Source organism: Lissotriton vulgaris, chromosome 3_1 (assembly GCF_964263255.1).
Source record: "Lissotriton vulgaris chromosome 3_1, aLisVul1.2, whole genome shotgun sequence".
Classification (NCBI taxonomy): domain Eukaryota; kingdom Metazoa; phylum Chordata; class Amphibia; order Caudata; family Salamandridae; genus Lissotriton; species Lissotriton vulgaris.
The window spans coordinates 253,696,322-253,722,454 of NC_141689.1; the positions used below are offsets into that span (position 1 = coordinate 253,696,322).

General features: G+C 44.2%; 1 protein-coding gene and 1 pseudogene across 1 annotated transcript in view; both read right to left on the minus strand.

Moving 5' to 3' along the window:
• CFAP53 (cilia and flagella associated protein 53) overlaps positions 1–26,133 on the minus strand; it is a 135,153-nt gene that overhangs the window by 83,629 nt on the left and 25,391 nt on the right. Inside the window, exon 4 of the mRNA XM_086960378.1 lies at positions 23,701–24,004. Within this exon, the coding sequence (XP_086816504.1) occupies positions 23,701–24,004 (304 nt within the window). The remainder of the gene's footprint in view (positions 1–23,700; positions 24,005–26,133) is intronic.
• On the minus strand, positions 1,383–21,768 carry LOC147726288 (uncharacterized; annotated as a pseudogene).

The window sequence follows — 26,133 nt, forward strand, 5'->3', positions numbered from 1 at the left end:
ACAAATTACTATTTAATATAATTTCAATGAAAAAAAGGGGACATGTTCCATACAATAACCTACAACGATGTTTGGTGACCTTCCTTATATGGTCAAACGACTGAGTAAGCAGCCAGTAAGTATAGCTATGGCATGAGAGGTCCTCGATGGATAGACTCCAGAACACATAAAAAGGTTTTAAACAAAAAATAAAGCTAGAACGCCAATGACAAAACTTTCCCTAGCATTCACATGTGATGCTGCAGGCTTCTGGAACACCTCAGATCCAAGATTTTTTACTCAGAATATCAATAACGTTTGTCTTCTATCCACAGACCAGGATACTGTATTATAATGGTAAAAATAATGGGGTAACCCGGTGTCCCTCAGAACCTGGGTATAAGTATTAAGTAAAACAATTGGTTCTGTCTGGGATTCTCAATTGCTTAGAATACTCCAGGAGTAGAGACTTATTTATAACATATGTATCAATAAATGAAATAACACACACCAGAGTTAGAATTTCAATAATGTATTCAAATTTTATCAAAATGTTTAAGGCTGTCACACTTTATAAATTCAATTATGGTGAGGAATAGTCGACTGTGGTGAAAATAGTAACATATAGTGATTGGTGATATTGACAGTACACTAAGTACAATACAAATAGACATGTGACACTGAGCTTGGGAAAAAGAGGGATTTTGTTTTGTCCATATCATTTATTCACATATGCTGTAGGATCCATTGATAAGTATAAACTGTGATCATGAGCACTGTGCGGACATATGCAGTAAGTCAACATTTCGACCCTGTAAGTGGCGCAAATGTAAAAAGCATCAAGGTGGGTCTTCCACAGGACTGGAAAATGGGGGGTTCGTTTGACAGCCAAAAGCAGATGCTTCAGTAGATGAAATCTGCTGGTTTGTATGATTCCTCTTATTTAGTATAGAGCCAGGTCTCCACCAGCTGGTTGGATCCTCAAATAGTTCTTCACTTAACCTTCCACCAATCGGTTAGAATCAGGTGAATTTACCCATTTAAGTCATTTACGTGATAAGGCAAAAGCGTGTCCATCCTGTAACTGCTTCTGTGTGTGTTATTTCATTTATTAATACATGTGTTATAAATAAGTCTGTACTCCTTGAGTATTCTAAGCAATTGAGAATCCCCGACAGAACCAATTGTTTTACTTAATAGATACTGTACTATAGCAGTTAAATAAATTAAAGTTTGATGTTGTATAGAGCACACTTCTCTGAGATCTCTGGGACCTCACCCCTTGGTTTTAAACTGTATATCTAGTCAGCCAGGAATAGTATACCAGATAGTTGCGACTGTTGGTAACAAAGAAGATGAACTCAGTTTAGGCTTACCATGCTACATTTATTTGAGTGACTTTGTCAAAAGTTGTTCACAGCATAGGCAAAACCTGGCATGGGGAATAACAAATATGTAGAGGAATCACAGCAAAAATGAGCCTTCAAACAACACATTTACATTAGATCCTGCTGGGCCTATCCTCAAACTGCGCTGTGCAGTAGTTTTATAGTGCTACAATTGTACTACTAGAGCTACAAATTCCAAATCACAAATGTACGTGCAGGAGTTAGGCGCCAGCTTCTCCTATCTTTTTCTGTGCGGAGATCTCCGCAACGACTGGAGGGTCTCAGTGCACAGAAATATATATTTGAGTAGTAAATATGGGATGGACAGAGGGGCGTGGCTGTAAAATTTTGAATACATATGACTAGACGGGAAGAGATTAAGGAGGAGGAAGGAGAGGTTTAGGGAGGGCTTTAGGAAGCGGCATGCACCCACCAACAAAAACCTACGCCTATTCCTACTCACAAACTGAACTTCAAAAGTTACTACTGCCAAAAATAGTCGTTAATTACTCCAGGTTAGAGCTGAAGATAGTCCAGCACCCCACATTGCCTAGCACTGGTACTGCAACACTCTCTCATAGAACATAATAGAGACAACAGTGACTTAAAATAAACCCTAAAAGAAATAATGTTAAATTATTTAAAACGTGTTAAAAAAAATATATATATAATTTTATGTTAAAAATATATTTTTAAAAACATTATTTAGTCATAATATATTTTAACAACTTTTTTAATTTAAAAATGAAAGTAACATTTTTTATCAAATTACAATTAAATTACTTTAAATTAATTATATACCTCACTTATAATAACTAATAATGCATAGTAAAAAGATCATTTTTTACTTTAGGTGCAAATTTATATTACAATGTAAATTTCAGCATTTTTAACTAACTATATTCAAATTCATTAAATATTTAATTAACAATTATGTTAATAGTGTTGCAGCATGTTGTTTTTTTAAAGTTAAATAAAGTTAAAGTTAAATAAACTTGTTTACTTTTCCCCACACTTTACTATAGAAAGCCCACACAATCGGGGCAGAGATCTCAGTATGGTAAAGAAAACCTAATAAACTTTACTAACTTGGAAAAAGTCAGTAAAAATATGTTTGTGTTAAATAGTATTGTAAATTGAATTGATATATTTCTTTTAAATGAAGAACTAACGCAAAACAATACCACAGCAATATTAACTAAATTGTGCAATGCATCTTCAATTATGTTAATATCACATTTAATTTTCTGAAATGTAAATACATTCCCTCCTAAAGTATTGATATTATGCATTAATAATTATTATAAGTGATGTGTAGAATTATTTAAAGTAATTTAATTATAATTTAATATTTACATTAGGAAAAGGTTGGATGCACATTTTATAATTAAAGTATAAATATGTCTTGTTTTTCTATATGTTTTGAACATTATATTATATTTTTTATATTTCTAACAATTTGAAATATTTTTTATTTGAATCCATTTAATTTCCCATGGGGTTTATTTTAAGTTCTTACTCCATTATTTCGAGAAAATAATCAAATTAGGCTGCAATGACTGTGAGATGCTGAGGAGAGGAATAGGCCAGATAAAAAGCAGGGGGAGGTGCCTAGGAAGAAATCACTATATGACAATCTCGGACAATAGTACTTTCGCCCAGACCCTCAGTAACTAAAACCAAGGCGACTGGCCTACTTGTGTTGGCAAAGAATACATTTTTTCATCAAATGGTTTGCCGTCACCGACATTGTTATAGTCAGTAAAACCCAGCAAGTGGGTTTAGCCTCGACTTCTCACCATTCATCCATTAAGCAGAGCCAAGAAACAATCAAAAAGACATTTTAATTGATATAGCTAAAAATATATTTTTGCTTGCTGGATCTAGTGGTTTTATTAAAGATCTCAGTGTTAGACACAGTCATGTACAGGCAGCAAAAATTCGACATCTGATAGACAAATAAATGTTAATGAATAGATTGTCAGAAAATGAGGGCACAATTGCCTGATTGAAGAATGAAGAAGAAGGAGTAAGCATGGAAGCTGAGACTGAAGAATTGAAAAGGTCTGCTATAGGGGTTACATACATGTTGAACAAAGTGGAGCTAAGGTGATAATCCCTGAGGGACCCCAAAATTGTAAATATTGAAGTCTGAGTGGAACAGAGCAAGCAAAGCTGTTTTCATACGATCCTTTAGAAAAGTCGTGCCATGGACACCAATATCCCAGAGTCTGTCCATGAGGAGGTCATGGGATACTGTGTTCAATGCAGCCGACAAATTTAAAAGGATGAGGGATCCTGCCAGAGTCCAAAAGCATATTGATATCATTTGTGACAGAAACAGACACAATTTCTATGCTGAGTTTGGGACAGAAATCAAACTTCTAGGTATTAAACAGATTGTGTTCTTCAAAATAAGCAGAATGCTGCTTGTTAATAAAATCTTTCTATCATCCTAGCCATCAGAGGTAAAAGAGAAATGGGGTGGTATTTGGGCATTACTGAAGGGCCACCACAGGCTTCTTTAGGAGAAGAACTATCAAGGCAAGTTTTTCCATGAGCCTGGGAAGGTTCATGGTTATAAAGAGGAATTACAGACCTCCTTAAGAACAAGCACAATAGTTGAAGCTAGAGCTTGTGTAATTTTAGCCAGATGAGGATCTACAAGAGAGCCTAGATGTCTTAAATAAAAGGCTTACAATATAACACTTATGAGATTATTGGAAGTTTGACCTCTATGAAGTTCTGGGGAACCATTGATTGAGAGGAGATGGAAGGATTTTAGAATCAGCATAACTTTCACCTGGAAGAGTGAACAAGTGATGACATTATAGAGTTTGCGAGTGTGTAACAGCCATGGAGGCAGCTGCTGGATGAAGCAAGCTACTGTAAATGGAGAATATCTCTTTGGCAGGATTGTTTGCTGACATTATACAGCAATGACAGAATTTCGCTCTCACTTGCTTAGCAAGATTTTTGTATTTAGTTTGTTTTGATTTAGAGACTGTCTTATCAGCAAAGTTGTAGGAATTTCCCCATTTCTGTTTTAGTGGGATGGTAGAGTCCAGGGGCTTGGTTCACCATTAATGCCAATTTGCACACCTGATGTTGGCTTTAGGGAGTGGAGTAGGATGTGTGGCCTGCAAAATTAATTCTACTAAGGAAAATCAAGTTTGCTCCAGGGCTGAATGGGTTTGCTTGTAAAAGAGATGTAGGCCAACGATTAGAGGAGTATGGCATATTAATATTAAATAGGATAGCCTTTTAATCTGTCCAGGGAACCTAAAGAGTTGCAGTTTTCTCAATCAGTGAAAACTGAACAATAAGCAGGACGAGAGTGTGACGAGCTACATGGGTTGGGGCAGTCACAAGTTGGGGTTAAGTGAAACACCAAGTAAGAATTGACTCGTTCCCAGCAATAGCCATGGTGTTATCAACATAAAAATTGAAATCTCCTAACATAAGACAGACATATTGTTGAATAGCAATGGAAGGATGCTATGTGCAGAACCAAGGGGTATGAATAAGAAGAACCTTGGCAGAACAATTATTGATCAAGATACCGACAGGGAGAGCTTCACAATCTTTGACCTCAGTGAGCATAAAAGCAGATATAGTTAAAGAAGGACCAGAGGTCATTGTTGTACCTCTATTCAATTGAACACAGTGGTGAAGATAGGTAATCCAGAAACCTGCAGAGATCACCATCAATATTTCAGGAGTGAAGTCATCTTTATGCCAAGTTTCTGTAATAAAACATTTTTTTAAAGCAAGATCCAAATTGTGATTTACAACGATGTGATGAGCCTCTATTCTGTGCTTCGTTAAGGAGCGTACATTGATGAGGGCACACCTAATAGCAGTGGTGTAGGGATGAGAAGCATAAGGGGCCTTATGAGTCGGGTAATATAAGCATTTGGGGCCGATTCGGATCTGGGTCGGAAAGCACTCTGACCGAGCCAGATCCGGGGTGTTTTCCAACCGATCCGTACTCCTGCAGTCCGAACGAGCGAGTACGATGCGGCCGTATGCTGTGAGACTCAGTTCGGTCGGACTCAATGGGAGCCGGTCGTACGACGCGTACACGGGCTCCCATTGACTGAATGGGTACGTCGCGGACAAGTGCGCCCCCTACAGTGGGTACGCATCGGTGCCATACGCATCGTACATGCCTGTGTTGTGGAGACCCATAGGTCTCCCACTAGGTCCGAGTCGTAAGGCTGCGGGTAACAGGGGGTCCGACGCAGACCCCAGATGTCCAACTCCGGGAGCTATTGCGAGCCGGATGCTCCGACTCGATCCGGCTGTCCGAATCAAGCATCGTACTAGCTCGGTCATGAAACGTCTCCATTACGCCCCACGGTTTGCTTGTGACCGAGTCGTACGGAGCAGTTCGGACCAGGAAACGATTCGGACAGAGATTTTGCGCTTGTTCGCATCGTACTTTGACGTCCGAACCCAGGTACGACTCGGACGGAAATTCAGCCTCCGAATCGGATCCGCTAATGCCGATCCCAATTCGGTGCCCTACCGACTGAGATCGGAATCGACCCCATTGTGTTTGCAGTGTGGGTCAAGTTTTAAATTCTGGATTTGTGATCAGGAGTATGCTGGAAGTGCCACTCTGGAGTGAGAATCATTATGGGCTTTGTGATTCAGAGGGATTGAGAAATGTGTTGAGAGGTTGTGGGGATAAAAAACATGCTACTTACATTGTATGGGTGACAAGTGGCATTCCTTGTTCTATGTGCAGTCGTTGAGCATGGAGGAGAAGACAGGCTTGACTCTGGCTCCCCTTCGACATAGCAGCAGCACGTCTGTGCTCCTTATGTCATTATACAGCCCTCAAACAAGACGTCTATACGAGGTTGACCCTAAGAGCTAAGCTGATGAGGACAGCAAAATAGAGAAAGAAGACGGATTGTGTAATGGTAAGCACAGTTAGACCAAGACAGACCTCAATGCTCCCCAAGGCTGTTGCAACTACAGGGAAAATAATACATTAAAATAAGGAACGAAACAAATGCAGTAAAAAAAAAGTAAAAAAAACACAAGAGGGTGTGTGTGGCCTGGCAATCCAAATAGAGTAGGAATAGGTAGGCGTTCTTTTGTTAACCTTGTGCTTAAACAGTAAAACTGTGGAACACCTTACCCCTAACTCGTCGGATATAAGACGCTTTAGGAAACATCTCAAAATCTATCTGTTTACTTAAGATCACTGTATAAAGCCTGGTAGACGTCCCAGAGCTGGGAAGCCCATTGGGTAGCTATCGGCTTGATAAATTCCTTGAACTGAATTGAAAATAAGAAATAGCACAATTAAAGCAAACAAAAGAAGGAGCAGAGGTTTCCACCCATCAGTTTTGCATGTCCATACACCAGATATCATTACATATTCTCTCAAACAAGAGGGCAGGTAACAAGAGCTAAACCGGTGGGGAGAGTGCAAGGACTGAGCACAATTAAACCAAGGCAGAGTTAAGAGTCCTCCGAGGTTGTTGAAGCAGCTATCAGGAAAATAATACATTTCAATAAAGAGCAAAACAATTACAGTTAAAACACAGTAAAAGGGCACCAGAAAAAGTGTGTGCAAAATTAACAAGACAGAATAAAATAACTAACTGTGAATGCCAGGCTACGCAACCCAAATATACAAGGAAAATAATTAATCGGCCCAAATAAAACAACAAAAGTAGAAGCAGAGATTCCTACCACTCAGTGTTCAGCAGCGTCAGAAGAGCCACCTGGCAACCTTGTCACCAAGTCTCTCTTAGTCTTGTTCTTACCAACGCCCCTTATCATCTTCTTACTAGTACGTTGGTGGTGTGTAGAGTCCTTTTGGACATCCTCCTTGACGCACTATGATTGTTCTGTAGTGTAGTTCCTAGTTTCCCACTAGGCCCTGCGCATTGGAATAACATAAACTGTAGTATCGACGTGGAACTGCGGATATTCCAGGCCTCCACTGACTATGCTAAACTTAATTGGGTTGTGTTACCAACTAGCTCAGAGGTCACTGGAAACTTTCTTCTCTGCATAGGAAGTGATCAGCTTCCTTGGCACAGACAAGAAGGGATTCAGCTTTCCAACAACCGTGCAACATGACAACTTTGCTCCTCAGATCAAGAGTCAATCTCTAGGGTCGTGTGAAACAATAGACATGTATTTCACTCAGTCAGTCTAGTGCAGTTTACTTTCACGAGATGTAGAGAATAGAGAGACGGGCGTTTGTCAATAAAGGGTTAACATTTATTGAACAGTCTTTCTTCTCGTACAAGAGAAATATATTGCCACAATTGCAAGAATTGTTATTATAAGAAGTACGTACAGTAAGATAAGTATTGCGAAATAGAACTGTAAAAGCATTGATATGGTTTCTTAGCCATACAATGGTTTAAAAGTAATAAAACATATATACAGTCATATATACATTAGGCTAACATACTCAACTGGTGCTTCTAACTAAGCCTACCCCAGTGTGCCTGACCTAAGCCTAACACGTGGAAGGGGAGTAAGTAAGTAGCTTTAAGTTAAGTTGGTTTTGCCAAGGTTTGTTTCAAGAATTCTCGTCTAAGGGTTTAGTCAACACCATACCTCTGAATAGAATGATGGAGGATTGGTATCTCCTTCAGGGGTCACTCTCGATATCCCAGTCACCTGCGAAGGTAGACCGGAAACGCCGGAGCTGGATTTCTCTGCACGAGAAAGGCAGCGGGTCTCTTCAGCGCGTCGAGGAAGGAGGGGGGACAGCGTCCGCGGGCAGCTGGAATCTGCTGGATGTCTTCGCAGAGGGACGGCTGTTCAACTCCTAAGCGTACTGCACCATAGTTCGCGCTTTAGCAGCGATAATGGTATCAGCAGCTTCACCACCACAGGGACAGCAGGCTGCAGCGACAGAGTGCTAGATTTACCAACACGGGGTCTTGCAGGCAGCTGGCATCAGCAACAGTAGCTCGCATTGCTTAAGGCAACGTTGGTAAAATTTATACCTGACAGGTGCCGGGTTTGACGCAAGTTTGCTGGACATAAGACGTCAATTAAAGATGTCACTAGGAAGTGATAGTTATCAGTTGCTCATTAGAGTTCCATTACTAATCAAAACACAGAAAGCGGGGATTTCCAGGTTTGCTGAGTTTTTATCTTGTTGAAGAACTCGGAGTGTTAATCTAGGAATATCAGATAGTGACTTCTGCTCTGTCATTGCACTAATTGGTCGCAAAGGAAGTGGCAGAGAACTATGCTGGAATGTGGCTCTGTTCGTGTGAGGCCAGAGATGACTTTTCTGAAAATCGCACTTGAACAGTTATGCCAATATAGGGAATAAATGGATTTATAGCCGAATAGGGGCATAAGGTCACAGTATCGATCAAGAACCTAGATAAACACGCAACAGTTCAGAGTCAAAGTTTGTTCTTCCTCCTGCAGTTTCCATGGAGTATGCTGCTTGTAAGTCTCCTTTGGACTTGGCAACTACCACAGTTGCCTGGTTTCTATTGTGTTGTACTTATTTGTGAGTTATGTGCTTATGTCTGACTCTTTTGTCTCTTAATCTCCTATGTTATGATCTGTCTTTTTTAAGTCGGATGACTCCTCCAGATGATTGTCTCTAAACCTAGCCCCAAACCTCCTGTAGGTCAGAGAAACAGCATGTTACACTGTCTGTCAATACTTTACATTCAGCTTGGAACAGCAGGTTGTACTTTACAGCCATTTTGAGAATTTTCCACTTCACGGAAAATCGTAACTGTTGTTTTCAATTGTGAAGTGACCTTTCCTGTGTGCCTTTTGTAGTATGAGGTCTCAATTTGGTAGTGCATGGGTGGTTCAGTAGTGTTGGGATTCTATGAACTCTCTCCAAAGCAAAAAATGTTGACAGCCCTTCGGTTCCAACTGATGGTTTGCGCTCGTTTTCCAAGCATGTGATGGTGCAGTTCCCTTCAATCCTCTCTGGAAGTCCCACCACCCAAACCTTTTTCCTCCTGTCCCACTCTCTGGAGTCTTCTGCTTTATAATCTATTCTCTAGGTAACATACTCATTATTTTAGGACTGACAATTTTTTCTGGAGGTGGTATGCGGCTGGCTTCAAGTTATGGTTTCTATCTCACGGATTCCTTATGCCATCTTCCTATGACCGCCCCAGAGCAAGCCCCAGTGCACCACCAAAGTGTCGATTTTGGTTTCAAAGGGCGTCTCTGGTCAACGGTATGTCTATCTGTAAGTTGTGCAGTTTGTTCATTTTCTCAATTGTTTCTTCCATTTTCATTGTTGTTCTGTTTGTAGGGATGTAGAGGGGACATGGTGATCCTAACAGTTACTAGCCGCTGATACAATGTTGTCTCCATCTTAATTTTGGAGTGTTTTCCCTTCACATGGTCATGGTATGCTCTCTTTCCAAATATTGAGGATATGTCTTCTGAAACGACAGTGCCCAAAGCACCAACTCAAGCCAGGCACGGTCACTCACTCTTTATGACTCCAGTGCAGCTGGGTTACCCACACCCAGCGCAAGCAAGTCCATACACTGCTTCCAGGTCAACAGCCTTTCAGCCTCCCTTTCGTGGGGTCCCTTAGTTTTAATGCTGGAAATGGCACCTGGAACTGCGCATCAGGGGAGAACAAAATTACGCCATAAGAAGAGGCAAAATATACAGCGTAATGTTGTGATAGTATTACTTCATTATATTTTTTTAATTGTTAGACGTTAACACTATCTGGGCAAAGAGTTCACATTATTAGTAACAGTTTATCACCCAATTGAAGCAATAAGCAACTGAAAGATGACCAGTCAATCTTTGCGTGGGGCCTTTCACAGTGCAGGAACAAGTGTTGCCATGTTTTTAGTAACTTTTGATCCGTATCAGCTAGAAATATATTTTTTTTGTTAAAATTTGCAGATTATGCATCAGATACTGGGCAAAGGCAACAAATAACTATGCGGAAAATGCAGCAGCCACAGAATCACGTAATTACAGTCGCCCTGGTTATAGTGCTCCAGTATTATGTAGCTACTGCCCCTGTTCAATGTCAGAATAATGTGTGAACACCTATATTATCCTAGGCATTGATGTACCCTTCTGGTATCACCATCAATGCCCATGTGCTCTCCTCACACTGGCCAGCTATGCTCTTCAGTCAGGCACATCAATGATTTGCCGGTGAGATGTGTCCTGTTCTTACCTCCAGTGGGGGTCAACTACCAGTCTTTTCCAGACTTTACAGCAGCCAACCTTGCTCATACACTCGGTCTTTATTACTGTGCAGTTAGCAATAGCTGGGCTGTCCACTTATTTCCCAGCAGTACTGCATTGTAGATGGCTGATTCAAGGGGGTAGATGGCCTTCTCCGCCTCAGGGAGTTGTAGGATTGTGATGACGGGCTGGGAGTTCAGGAAGCATGCACGCTACTCCAATAGCTCCAATACATGGCCTGGAGCCCTATAAGCTCTTGTCAACACACCACACAAAATTAACTCTCCAGGTCTTCATAATTCCCAAGAATATGAATATATCATCCATTGAATTAAATGTGTTTACTTTTCCTTACATTTTTATTGTGGGTATCGTGAAAAATGCATTGATTTTTACTATTTAGTGGATCAACCCGTCCGGCCCTAAAACAATTTGGTCGATAGAGACATTGGAGAGCAAACATAGTCAAAGATAGGATAATTGGATGAGTGGACAAGACATTTAAAGATGAAAAAAAGGAACAGGTTTTGAAGATCCAGCTGAGGAAAAGGTAGCGATCACCAAGACTTTTAGACTACATCACAAAGCACCTTTGACCTTAACACCACATACTACCAACCACATTAGGCTTATATGATGGTAAATATGGTACGCATCTCTGCCATGAAACACTCTTTACAGGGTTGGGTGTGCAAGTTGTCACACTCCTCTTCCACTGATAAGGCACCACAAGTAGGTTGCAAGGCGAGTTCAGCCAGTTTATCACAGTCATAAGTTATATTGGCCCGTCACCCCCTATAACCCCCAATCATCCTGCTTTCCTGTATTACCTTGCCTCCTCTGGGTGTCCAGTATAGGCAATGTTACCAGACTCTTGTAACACTGTGGTAGCAAAAACGGGGCATTTCTTAGCCCCCAGAACAAAGACACATTTGATTTTAGCACATCGAACCCCAAACATTAGGCTCTTTTTAATAAACCCTGTTTTTATTATTCATCAATCATAGAAACTCTTACCACACTTCTCAATGGAAACCTGACTAAAACTTAACGCAGGCAGCACTTCACTTAGGAGTAGCCCACTCGGGTCACACTTAATGCTTGAAATTAAGTGCAACCCAGATCTCGAACCGCACTAACCCACATATCCAACCGAAACAATAACTAATACACATGCGACAAGCCAATCCAGCATGTATTTGCTGTAACATTCATAGCCTTGTTGAGAACTGGTCATTCATCTGTTTGCACTTTTATGCAGGGACGGCTCCTCAGCTAAGGTGGAGGAGCGTTGCCCCACTAAGTACAAAAAGAAAAAGAAAATGAGAATAATATGACCTTAAAAACTTTACGTTATTATAATTTTCTTCTTGGAACCAGCCGGGTTGGGGCAGGCTGGGTTTGTCTGGGAGAGGGAGGACAAGTGGTTCCTGCTACACTTTAGTAGCCATGACAGTTTGGCGGCCATCTTGGGCAGGTCAAACTGTCATGCGCACTTTGCATGTTATCCAACCAGGCTGCATTACAGCCTGGGTGGAGAACATGCCCAGCCTCCCAGTCCCAATCTGAGTGGTGAACCACGGCAGTCAGACTAATCACAATGCTGCCTTAGCAGTGCCGAGATTGGTCAGGGGATTCTGGAAGGCTGGGTCCTTCCTGTTCCTGCATCGGAGGGAGAGAGGCAGCGGCTGGCGATCATGTAATCAATTTTTTCCTAACCTCTCCCCTTCCCCTGCCACTGTTCCCAACCAACCGCCACTGCTTTTATGTCATGCCCTATCTATCGGGCAACCCTCTTATGAACGGTCTGCCTTACTCATGAAGTGTTTTTTTAGGTCGAGCCTAGTGTAGTGCACATGCGCTACTCTAGGAGGTGACCTTTAGAAATTGGTCTGCTTTTTTCCCACACACTCGTGCATGTGGAGGCATCCACCTTGCGGTAGCAGTGGCCATCTGTTTCCAATTAGCGTGGCCGCACGCGCTTTACTCTCGCTTCCCTGCCTGTGCGCCTTTCATCGTGCCGTCGCGATTAAGAAAACCTGTTAAGCTCTCTTTAAAATAGTTAAGCAGAATTTCAATTGTTAACAGAAAAAATACTATATGTAGAGTTCTGCGCATGATTTTATGAGGGTGAAATGTTTTCCTCGTTTCTTGTTTCGTATCAAGCCTGTCTGCTTCTTGTGTTCCGCAGATTTACTGGGAAGCTGCAGTCGAGATCTAAACCAATCTGTGAATGGAAACTGTCTTTACTATCTGCCACTAGGGAGTGACCTAAAAATATAGCAGGGGCACGGCAGACTGGCTGCATGGAGTATTACAGCAACTCCTGCGCTGGTGAGTCATGAGGTTTAATGACTGAGTGACTCCAACATCTGAGACTTCTTCGAGCCCGCTAATGCTTCTCAGTTATTTAATTCAGGTCTGGTGCCTGCTCTGTGAACGGGGACTGCACGGCCCTTGCTTGCCCATGGGGTTCAGTGAATAGGGTGTGCTAAAGTCAGGATACATGGTTTGTTCCGAATCCTCTTCAAGCCTTTTTATTATCCATGCTGTCAAAATCCATTGCCAATTCAGGGGAAACGCCAATCTGCCTTTTTTTTCTGAGACCTAAAAAGCAGTCATTTAGCATTTACTGTTATTTCTGCCACAAGTTTGAGTGCAAGGTTCAGCACTTTCAGTGTTCCATCCGAATAACTTTCCATTATATAGAGTTTCATACCAGTCTTCAGCAGTTTAATATTCAGTTTAATGATCCTCCGCTTGTTGCCCAAAAGGCTAGGAAGATTTAAACTTGTGACCAGCAGATGTCGGCTTCTGCACGCATTTGATGCCCCGTTTTAAAATGTACTGCAGAAAGCTGACCTATCCAGGATAATTTAGAACTTAGAACCGCAAAGCATCGAGTTTCAGATGGCCTTATTCAAGCTTTGATAGATCTGTCCCATATGTGTTCACCTATGCGCTGAATCCTCGTCACTGTATTGTTCATCCTGAGCATTGGTAAAACGGTAGTCGATGTTTTGTATCTCGGCATACACATCCTACTAACTTCATGCGTAGCTCCCAGCCGCCCACCTCCACCTGCTACCAGTGCATTGGAATGTGTGCCATCTGCTATGGAGCTGGTGGGATGTAACCCACTCAAAGGTAATGACGTGAAGGAGGTCCAAGTATTGAAGCCTTCTCTCTTCTTTATCAGCTTTTCATGTCTGGCAGAGGGAGGCTAAAGAACAGTGCTGCCTGCACAACCTTTAAGCCACACTCGGAGACCACTGTACTTTGCTGTGCTAGGCCGACAAAGACAGAAAAGCCGGTTATCTCCCTGTGAATTAGGTATATTGTGCATGCAGAAATATGCACTCAAGATGAAACTTTCTTGCTTTCCTGCTGACTCTTAATTGGATATAGGACTAGGGAGCATTGTGAAGGCGGAGTTATTTATTTATTTCTTTTCCTAAAGCCTTTCTGCCTTAGACCTCTGCTCACCATGCCATTAAATTCTCTGCTGAACCTCTGTAACGGTCTTTGATAAATAGAAGCCTACAAGCACGTGAGAGACAAAGTGCCTGCTGCTAAAAAGTCAAGATCACAACACCACAGAACAAGCAGAACTAATTGGACAAACACCTTACTTAAATCTACCAGAAGGAGGTCTTGCTATATAGTCTGGTATTAATGTACGTAGAAGGAATATGCTACTTACCAGTATGCATCTGTTCTTGGCATGTAGGGCTGCTGACATTCATATCTGTGCATAGATTGCCGCCTAGTGTTGGGTCCGGATGATTGCATATTGTTGTCCTGGAAGAGTCTTCGAAGTATCACGAAATAGGCGGCTCTTCCCCTGGACTACAGTGCGCATGGGCATCCTCTCCATCCTCAGATTGTTTTTCGCCATTGTGGCAGAGATGGAGTATGAAACAGTAAGTGATGACCATGCCTGAGAATAATTCTGAGTGCTACAGCTGCGACAGGCACCGGGGAGGAGGGCGGGCGATATGAATGTCAGCAGCCCTACATGCTAAGAACAGATGCATACTGGTAAGTAGCATATTCTGTTCGAGGCATGTGGGCTGCTGATTTCATATCTGTGCATAGAATAAATAGCAGTTTCCTCCTTAGCGGTGGTTGCCCGTGCCAGCTGCAGCAGTCTGAAAAAGAGTTCTGAGAACAGCCTGTCCTACAGCAGCTTGCTGTTTGGAGTGTACATCCAAGCAGTAGTGTTTGGTAAATGTATGTATGGTGGTCCATGTGGCTGCTCGACATATATCCTCTAGAGGAATGTTACCTAGGAAAGCCATGGATGCCCCTAACTTGCGTGTGGAATGCACTCTTGGGGGAACTGTTAAGGAGCGTTTAGCCTTTTGATAACAGATCTGTATGCACTTAACAATCCATCTGGCTATACCTGATTTGGAAATGGGGTTGCCTTTGTTCTGTGGAGAGAAGGCAACAAACAGTTGCTTAGTTTTCCTGAAATCTTTTGTCCTGTCTATGTAATACAGAGGAGCTCTTTTAACATCTAGTGTGTGCAGTGCTCGGACTGCCACTGAATCTGGATTTGGGAAGAATACTGGCAGTTCTATCATTTGGTTAATGTGGAACTGTGACACCACCTTAGGAATACATTTAGGGTTGGTACGCAGCTCTACCCTATTAGCATGAATCTCTATGAAAGGCTCTTGAATAGTTAGGGCTTGCAGCTCACTAACTCTTCTTAGCGATGTGATCGCTACTAGAAAGGCCACTTTCCATGTCAGAAATTGTAGCTCACAAGAGTGAAGAGGTTCAAAAGGTGGTCCCATTAGTCTGGTGAGAACTATGTTTAGATTCCAGGCAGGTGAAGGCGGATGTCTGGGAGGAATTACTCTTTTGAGTCCCTCCTTAAAAGCTTTAATGGCTGGTACTTTGAAAAGGGAAATGTGCTGTCTGTTTTGAAGATAAGCTGCCATCGCAGCTAAATGTATCCTGATGGAACTATATGCCAGATTGCATCTGTGTAGATGCAACGGATAACATATAATGTTTTGCGTTGATGCATCTAGCAGATTTGTGTCATTATTAGAACAATAAATGACAAATCGCTTCTATTTTGCTGCTTAGCACGCCCTGGTTGTAGGTCTTCTAGCCTCCTTGATAATGTTCATACAGTCAGGGGGCAGGTTCAGGTAGCCAAACTCTATGACCTCAGGAGCCATATTGCAAGGCTCAACTGTTGCGGATCTGGGTGCTGAATGTCTCCACAGCTCTGAGTGAGGAGACTGGGTGTGAGTCGCAGTCGTTGTTGAGGCACTACTGAAAGTTCTAGGAACGTGGTGTACCAAGCCTGCCTTGCCCATGTTGGAGCAACTAGAATGAGTGTCATTGAGTGCTGCCGCAGTTTGCGCGCCACCAGCGGTATGAGCGGTGCTGGAGGAAAAGCGTACGCAAATCTGCCTGACCAGTTCATCCATATCGCATTGCCCTGAGACTGCGGGTGTGGGAACCTGGCGGCGAAGGTTTGGCATTTTGCGTTTTCCTTTGTGGCAAATAGGTCTATCTCTGGATGACCCCACTGCTGGAAATATGGTTGTAGCACCGAGGGATGTATCTCCCACTCGTGCATCTGATGGCTGTGCCTGCTGAGCAGGTCTGCCATCTGGTTGTCCTTGCCTGGGAGGTGTTCCGCCATGAGGAACATGTTTCTTTGAATGGCCCGATTCCACATGCTCTGGGCTAGGTGTGTCCCTCCCTGCTTCTGGATGTAATACATGGCAGTCATGTTGTCCGTCCGGATCAGCAGGACTTTGTTGCACAAATGCAGTTTGAACGCCTTCATCGCCATGAAGATTGCCATCAATTCCAGCAGGTTGATGTGCATCTTCTGCTGCTGCGTCGTCCATATTCCCTGCACTGTATAATGGAGGACATGCGCTCCCCAGCCATGGAGAGATGCGTCCGTCGTCAGCACTATCTGTGGTACAGGGTCTTGGAACGGTCGTCCCCTGCAAAGGTTTTGTGTGTTCCACCAATGCAGAGAGTTGTATGCACGACTGGTCACCAACACTAGGTCTTTTAGATGTCCCTGAGCATGGTTCCACTGTCGTGCCAAGCACTCCCGAAGCGGACACATGTGTAGCCTCGCGTGAGGGACTATGAAGATGCAGGAGGCCATCATGCCTATCAGCTGCATAAATACTTGCGCTGGGAGTGAGCGTTGGGGTCTGAATTTCTGAATCAGCAATTGCATGCTGTTGATTCTTGCTGAGTTTGGCTGTGCTGTTGCTGCAAGAGTGTTTATTTTCGCTCCTAGGTACTGTTGTACATGTGTGGGTTGAAGATGAGATTTTGGGTAATTCAGTGAAAATCCTAGACTGTGTAGGAGGTGAATTGTGCGGGACATCTGGCTGGCACATTGCTGGTCTGACTTTGCTTGGATAAGCCAGTCGTCCAGATAAGGATAGACATGGATGTGTTGTCTCCGAAGGTGCGCAGCTACTGTCGCCAAGCACTTGGTAAACACTCTGGGGGCTGTAGTAACCCCGAAAGGCAGGACCTTGAACTGGTAATGCTGGTTGTTTAGGGTGAACCTGAGATATTTCCTGTGTCCTGGGTGAATTGGAATGTGGAAATATGCGTCCTTCAGGTCTAGGGTTGCTAGGAAAATCTCCCTGACTGAGCAATGGTAGAACTTGCTGCAAAGTGAGCATGTGAAAATGTTCCGACAAGATGTATTGGTTCAGGGGTCTGAGGTCTGAGGTCTAGAATGGGCCTGAGAGACCCGTCCTTCTTTGGGATTAAGAAGTACAGTGAGTACACCCCTGTACCCTGTTGTTCTAAAGGCACAAGTTCTATGGCCCCTTTTTAGGTCGAGCCTGGGAATACGCATCCGAAGGATGCGGTCCAGGTGGAGAACTATAGCTAGCTGACTCGGGGGAATGAAGGACAAGAAACTGCCACGCGATTCTCTCCGGCTGGATTCAGCTGCGTGCATGCGCACCCACACTCACGCATGCGCACATCACAGCCACACGCATACACAGCCACACGCATACACAGGCACACACCCCCCCCGCACCTACACACACACTAGCGCACCTACACGCACACACAGAGACCCCCCACACACACACCAGCGCACCTACACACACGCACGCACACATACAAAGACCCCCCTCCCCCCGCCGCCGCAATCGCACACATACACATACACACACACACACACCAGCACCGGACCCCACTCACCGGCTACGCAGGATTTCTCTTCTCTGGGGCGGCCCCGGGTCTCTCCCTAGCTCACGGGAGCCCCGGGCCGCGGGAGGACTCGGCTTCTTGGCTCCATCCCGGCGGGCGGTCAATCATAGCCCAGCAGCAGGCGGGACTTCCTTCTTTCTTCTGGCCCGGCCTACGTCTTCTCTCCCGTTGCCTGGCTTCCTGCCTCAGGGGTCCGCCAATGGCAGCGCGGCCCCGAGCAGGGAGGCGGGCACAGCGTTTCCTCTGGAATCCCGGGCCCGTCGGCGGTGATAATTTATGTGGTTTATGCAGTATTAGAAAGCAAAATTGCCTATTCAGAGCTAAAATGAGAAATGCATATTTTTGGATAATATTTCAGCGTTTCCCAGGAGACACGTTTGAAGCAAGACACTTTTGTTATTAATGCCCTATCGGTCCTAGCCATGATGAAACAATTATAATATTGCATTGAGCTTTACAACTTGTGCCAAAATGGCAACTAAGAATTGGCTTCGTGGCTTGGAAGATGAATTTGACCACTGATCCCAAAAATCCTCAACACATATTGAACATATGTTTTGTAGAGAGTGCAGGAGCCACGGAGTAATGGTGACCTCCTAACAATGCACACGCTTTACCATTCACAGTTGTGCAAATGTATAGAGTGCAGGAGCCTCGGAGTAATGGTGACGTCCTAACAATGCACAGCTTTACCATTCACACATGTGCAGATGTAGAGAGTGCAGGAGCCACGGAGTAATGGTGACGTCCTAACAATGCACACGCTTTACCATTCACACGTGTGCAAATGTACAGAGTGCAGGAGCCACGGAGTAATGGTGACGTTTTAACAATGCACACGCTTTACCATTCACAGTTGTGCAAATGTACAGAGTGCAGGAGCCACGGAGTAATGGTGACGTCCTAACAATGCACACGCTTTACCATTCACACGTGTGCAGATGCACCATACCACGGAGTAATGGTGAACACCTTGTTCTGTGATTGAAAGGCCGGTTTACACCTGAAAGCCAGGCCCCTGACACCTCAGCTGACCTTCTATGCATGGCTGTCTTGGTGATTGAAGCCTCAAGAGTGTCGGCTGTCCTGGGAACAGTTAATCTGCATAAGGCAAACTTTCACCATTTTCATTTTTAGGTCGAGCCTGGAAATACGCATCTGAAGGATGTATAGGTGTCACATTTGCAAAAGTTAAAACTATTGCCATTGTAAATGCCAAAGCTATTAATTTCGCTATTTTCAAAACCAACACATAAATAAAAACATTGCCATTCACAATACCAATAGCTCAAACTTTCCTAATGCGAGACCTATTGCATTGTAAATGCTTGTTGCAGCATGCAGTGACTTCTTGCTGCAATAAGTGCATGTGCTCTGCGGACATAGGACGGTGCCTTGGGGGTATGTTGGGTGGAGTGGAGGTTAGTTCTAGACAATAGCCGTATTGGATAAGTTGTCTCACCCACCTGTCTGTGGTAATGCCTTCCCAGACTGGCAGGAACTGCTGAAGTCTTACCCCGACCAGTGTTATATGGTCTGGGGGCAGTGACAAGACGTCACTGTTTATTGGTGGCGGAGGATCTGGCATTATTATTTCCTCGTCCTCTGCCTTTGGCGCTGTTCCCACGGTATCCACCACCTATTGTTTTTGTTATAGGTGGTCTGTGTTCCTCCTTTGTTGTATTGGGCTTGCTGTGATGCTTGACCTCTAGAGGCTCCCCTGTTACCGGAGCGACGAAAGGAACCGCCCCTGAACTGTTGTGACTGCCGAGCTCCCATGGATTTGGCTGTCTCAGTGTCTTTCTTAATTTTTTCTAGGGTCGTGTCTACATCGGGACCAAATAGAAAGTCAGGGTTAACTGGCTGATTGAGTAAAGTTGTTTGGATCTCTGGCTTGAAAACAGAGATGCGTAGCCAGGCATGCCTTCTGAGCATCACACTTGTGTTGATGGCCCTAGCTGCTGTGTCTGCTGCATCTAGCGCACATTTAATGGATGCATTTGAAATCAGCTTCCCCTCCTGTATCAGCATTTCTGCTCCCTCCTTATAAACATCAGGCAGGTGTTGTAGTAGCTGCTCTAACGTGTCGTAATGAGCCCTATCATATCTGGCTAATAGGGCCTGTGTATTTGAGATTCTCCAAATATTTGCCGCTTGAGCCGCTACACGTTTGCCAGAAGCTTCCAAGATTTTAGATTCTTTGTCCGGAGGAGGAGCATGACCACTTGTTTGAGAGTTCGCTCTCTTAGGAGCATTAGCCACTACTAAGAAGTCCAATGGGAGCTGGCCTTTGATATACGTAGGGTCTACAGGCGCAGGCCGGTATTTCCTTTCAATTCTTGGGTTCACAACCCTTGCCCTTGTGGTTTCTTTGAAAATGTCACCAGCGTGTTTAAGGACACCCTTTAGCATAGGCAATGTCTTTACCGATCTTTCTGAAGTTGAGAAAGTGTCAAACAAAAAGTCTTCCTCTACCGGGTCAGCGTGCATTTCTACATCATGGTTATTGGCTGCCCTTTCAATCAATGCGTTAAACGTAGCTGTATCTTCAGTAGGCGAGGTTTTGACTGTATAGGACTGAGTGTCAGGCGTGGTGTGTGGCTCACCAGGGTCAACAGGGTCAATCCAGGGTTGAGACTCCTCTTGATCTGTGTCAATAGGATAATTAAATTCTTCCTCATTGTATCCTTCCCCCACATCCTCATTGGTACGTGTGGGAGAATAGGTGTATTCCTGTCCATAGGACTCTACAGGTTCAAAAACAACAGGTGAGGTTGCAGAGTCCCTCTTCTTTTTGAGGGGGATGTTGTATGACTCCATAGGATTCTCTGGAATGGTCTTTCTTTTATAAATAGTGAGTCTTCCAGAATCGGAGTCGATGAATAGTTTTGACTGATTATCTTAGGAGGGCGCTTGGAACACAACGTCCTCTTCTATGGGCTCTTGAGGCTACCGACACCTTTTTGGCTGTGTCGGTGCTTTTTTGTGGCTCGAACGCCTTAGGGCGTGCGGTCGGGGGCAGTCCGTACTTTATTGGTGGCGTAAGCATTGGAGACGGACTGACCTGGTTCGAGGGTGGCGCCGCCTTCGATCCGACCGACTTCGTCTTATCACTAGTTTGTTTGTGGCCTTGCGTCGACTCGAGCTCTTGGTGCGCAGCAGGCACGCTCTTCTGCTTCGACTTGACATGCTCTTTCAGGTCGATTTTGGTCTTCGACTCGAAGGCCTTGACCACCAGTGGCTTGGAGGCTGGAAGCTTCAGATCGAGAGTCTTCTGAGCCTTGAGTCCCTTGTTAGTGTCACCATCTTTGGACGTCGACGTCAACGGCGTCAGTGCGACGTGCTTGACCTTAGATACAGGCTTCGGCGCCCCGATCTTCGGGCCGACACCCCCTTGTAACCCCGAGGGGTCGATGACACTCTTCAATTTGATTGGATCCGATGAATCCGAAGTCGTCGATCCGATGACTGTCTTTAGCAGTTTCGGTTTAGATTTAGCGTCTGTTGGTTTCCGTTTCGATTTTACAGCTGATTGTGGTTATTCGACCGATGGCTCCTTAGAAATATTCTTAGCCGGGCCTTGACGCGGGGCTATAGAATGTGGATTAAGATCTTGGCTAAGGCCTTCCGGCAATGCCTCGACCTGAGCCTTTGAAAGTACAGTGTCATTATTGGGCCCCGCGACTGTGGTTGGGCCTTGCTCATCGCTCGAGTCGTCATCGACGGCTCCGATGGCCTGTGCGTCGTCTCCTACCTCGACGACGTCTTCATCATGGACGTAGTCTTCTTCGTCCTCATCATAGTTAGAGTTCTGCTCTGATGCAGGATTCGACTGTTGTTCAGGATCCTCTTCTTCGACGCCCTCGTCGTCTTCAGCCTCGAAGATGTTCTCCGGGTCGGGCGCCGTTTTCCGCGCCGACTGTCTCGCGGCGCGTCGAAGCCGAAGTGTTTTCTTCGACCTGAACCGAGAACAGGCCATGCAGCTGGCCTCGTTGTGGTCCGGGGATAGGCCGTGGGCACCAGACTAGATTTGCCGCAGAGGACTCCTCACCATTAAATAATACATGGGAGAACCTCTCCCCGCGCCCCGATCTTCTGGACTAGAACCCCTAGCGAAGATTTTTCTCGCTTCCCTGCTTCCCTGAACAACTGCATTATTTTACCTTTCCACACACCTTAGCTCGTGTGTTGGACATTATTTACATGTGGCACCACTTTTTGCCACTCACTACTTGGTCCTGACGAATGTCCCGTACACTTTTCTCCTGGGACTGAAACATGTAGACCGCCAACACCTAGCCAACTAAGTAGTCATAATTTTTCTACTGGTAGTTGCATCACATAATTTTATCCCACACCCTGGGCCGCCACGAATAAAACATTGGGCAAGGATCCCTAGAGGTGCATTTTGTTATTCACCTTCATCCTCATCACACTACTGCACCACACCTGCTCCGCTGTAGTCAGGCGTTGAAGCACAACCAGGCGGCATTTGGCTGCCTGGTTTGACCCTGATGATGAAGCATGACACCAACCAGGTTGGTGTGTGAGGGGTTTATTAACAAAATCTAATGTGCCCAGCTGACAAAGCTCAATTTACAAGTGACTTGGAATATCAACTAATATTCCACTACTTCCACACAGTGGGCCAGTCCAATTTGTTTTCATGATTACATATCTGGGGATGGGACTCGCCCCTTAAAACCCTCGCTCTCTCCATTGATTACCCTATAGGCATTTATTGCACACCGGGTGCACATCGATGTGAGGGTATTTAGAGTTGCAAACGGGGCATCGTTTGAACGGGCTCCGTTCCATCGTCGATCGTTGATGGGGCCTTTGGTGTCGAAAAAGGCAAGCGGCCTTCGTCGTCCGTCTCGAAGAACTGGAACAAGTACGTGGCACCGAACGAAAGACAATACCGACGCCCCGAAGGCCTTTTGGCCTTGTGAAAAAGTGTTTTATATCGATTCCGAACTTGAGTTAAGAAAGTACATCCGAACCCAATGGCGAAAAAAACAATCTAAGGATGGAGAGGATGCCCATGCGCACTGTAGTCCAGGGGAGGAGCCACCTATCTCGTGATACTTCGAAGACTCTTCCAGGACAACAATGTGCAATCATCCGGACCCAACACTAGGCGGCGATCTATGCACAGATATGAATTCAGCAGCTCACATGCCTCGAACCAGTGTTTTCAGCTATGGTAAGCCACATTCTAACATAGAGCAAAACACATTGGGCAGAACTCCTAACATGCATCAAGAGAGCCAAAATATGCCACGTTGTTGGTTGCTACTGTTCCCAGAAGCACCTGTCAACAGTACACAAGCTTGTTCTCTCTATGCTGTCTCCTCTTTCTTTACTCTTATCTCCTCTTAAGGTTGAACACAATAATGTTCTCTTTAGGGTTGTGTTGCTCACCCATGTTCAGTGGCCAAAACCACTGCTGTCGTTTAGTAGTGAGAAAAAGCAATCAATGTCTGTGCACGTTTAACGTACTTGGTAGCTAGTAACTTTTTTGTGTGTAGCACTTTATGCGAATGACTGCAGCCTCTCAGGGCTGCAAATAACTCATTTTATTGATCTCTATTTGCTATTTATAGTAAGGCGTTGCTCATACCCCAAGACTGAGTCTTATATTGTGATCTGGTCTGTCCCTAAGACTGTGTTGTTCCCATTGAGTAAAGTGAATGTTGAGCATGGAGGTTCATCGCATGAGATCAATAAGTTGCCATGTTAGATGGTTGATGATCGTATTTTGTCAACAAAAACATCTGTTTGTCAACATGACAGATACCTTTTTTTGTCAATGCACCCAATGCATGAAGTGTACCTGATGCCCTGCATTTCAGCTAACAATCTTCTTAACTGCTTATCTCTTTATTACAGCAAAAGAAACACGAATTACCATGATTCGACCTTCTTCTTCCTTGAGTCTCTTCTCCTCCATCTTCTGGGCCTCTGTGGCTGCCATCTGGAGGTGCAGTACATCGAGCATGCCTCGGTTCCGCTCCTTCAGGGTTTGGGCATCTCGCTCTGCTCGTTCCTCCTTCAGCAGCCGGTCTTTCTCCCAGAGCTGGGCATAGAGGTCATCTTCTTCCTTCTGTTGCTTTTGCAGTTGTTCCTTGATACTCAACTGCACCAATCTCTCTGTACACACTTGACGTTCATGATTCTGGGACAGTAGGGAGCGTAGCTCCTCACACTGTTCTCTGGGGCGAGAAAAACATTACAAAAACAATTACCCTCAAATCGAAGACCTACTCCGAGAAAGAATACACACCATTAGAAAAAACCTTGATTTATTGTTGACTATCAGGAAGCCTCATGTAGAGCTTAGTTGAGCTGAACCACTGCCGTGCTCCCACCCTTCTAAACTTGAGGTTGCCAAGGTCTCTTTAGAGTTGGGGAAAGCACGGTCAGAACATTTAAACTGGATCCGCCGATGTAAACCTTTGACATGATAACCCATCCACTACACAGGGCCACCAGGTCACAGTGATCGTCACGCCACCCTATTCAGGACGGCGACCGTCACTTGCTTTTTCTTCCTGCGACCATCATACTAGGCATGACAATCCCAGGTAAGGTACACACACAATGACCCCAATGTGCAGGAAGGAAGCTCCCTGTGCATCAGGGTCTTTGTTTTTGTTGTTTTCAGGTAATAAATTACTGCTTTGGGTCTTTAAGTTTCCAAGTAAGATCAACAAACATGGCACCCACTCAGCAGTGCCTTCAATGGAGCCAGCACACCTGCAGCTTCACTGAAGGCACCGAGATTCCCGCCTGCCTGGCACACTGTATATTGGATATATGGGTTTATGAAATAGAATAAAATAGTATGTCATTTTCTCCGAAATCTCTACCCAGGAGGAAACAAGCCAATAGGTCTAACTTCTAACTAAAAATGCATCTTTAATTACTTATGAGTTTAGGCCATCATTATGTCATCATGCTTCACCCAAGTCCCTCATACTTCACTTTATCCATGCACTGACTTTTTGCACTCACCCGCTTACCTATCCACAATAATATAGAAAACACTGTGTCACAAGCATATGTAAAATAAAGTAAAAGTAGAAAAAAGAAAACAAGTTGCCACCTAAACTTGAAGGGCATATACTCTCAATACAATAAATATAATTAAACATATTACTAATCTTGTACATAGTGCATACTTCTTCTAAAGTTCGAATCTAGTTACCACGTTTAGAGACAATGGGGCACATGTACGACCATTTTTAGTGGTCGCAAACAGAGATTCGGCCCGTTTGTGACCTCTAACACGGCTTTTGCCATGTCCCAACCCTATTTTGCTAAACCAATTACCGACTCGCAAAATAGGGTTTTCAAGTTGTTATTAGGAAGGGGTGTGTCAAGGACATCCCTCCCTACTAGCGAGTCGCAGGGGAATGCACAATTGTTCTGCAACAGGATTGAGGTCGCAAAACAATTGCAGTTTTCCACCTACTTCAGGTAGGTAGTGAGCCAGTTGCAAATGGGTAGAGGTCCCCACCTTTGTGAATGGTAGCGAAAACGTTTTTTAAGAGCAGTCAATGGTCCCACGGACCTTTGCCTATACTTCAAAAAATGAAAAGGAAACTATTACTTTTTACTTTTTAAATGCAGCCCGTTTTCCATTAAGGAAAATGGGCTGCATTTTTAAAAAAATAGCTTTATTTAAAAAACAATCACAGACATGGTGGTCTGCCGACCACGGCAGGCCATCATCCCTGTGATTACAGGCCACTCGCAATGGGTCGCATATTGTGACCTACCTCAGGAATATTAATGAGGTAGGTCATTTGTGAACACATTGGGAATCGCTAAATGTGTCTGAGAACCTGAGTACATTTCATTTTGCGACTCGCACAATGGAACGGTCATACATGTGGTCCAATGTGTTAATCATTTTGCAGCAGTAAAAACAATAATACTCCATGATACCCAATGAGGCATAATACCATTCCAAGTTAGGCACTCAAACATTGCACTGGGCATCCATCTTTAACTGCTAAAATGTATAGTGGATCATTGTTAAGAGCCAATGTTGCCAACAAAATTCTTCTAAACGTGGTCTCCATCTTGGAACGGTACAACGATTAAACACACTCAGTTTAGATTAATTGGCCACACGGGATGCAGCAAACACTGCAGATGAAACGATCCGCAAACAAGTGGGCCAGTAGGACTTTTGAAGTAACTACAGGATGGCCACAAAAAAGGGACGACTACATTAAAGGGGACTCATAAATGGATAATGGAAAACTAACAAACTGGCCACGAGTCCACACACTCAAGTACACTCATTTAAGGAGTGTGTGCATGCATATGGGAT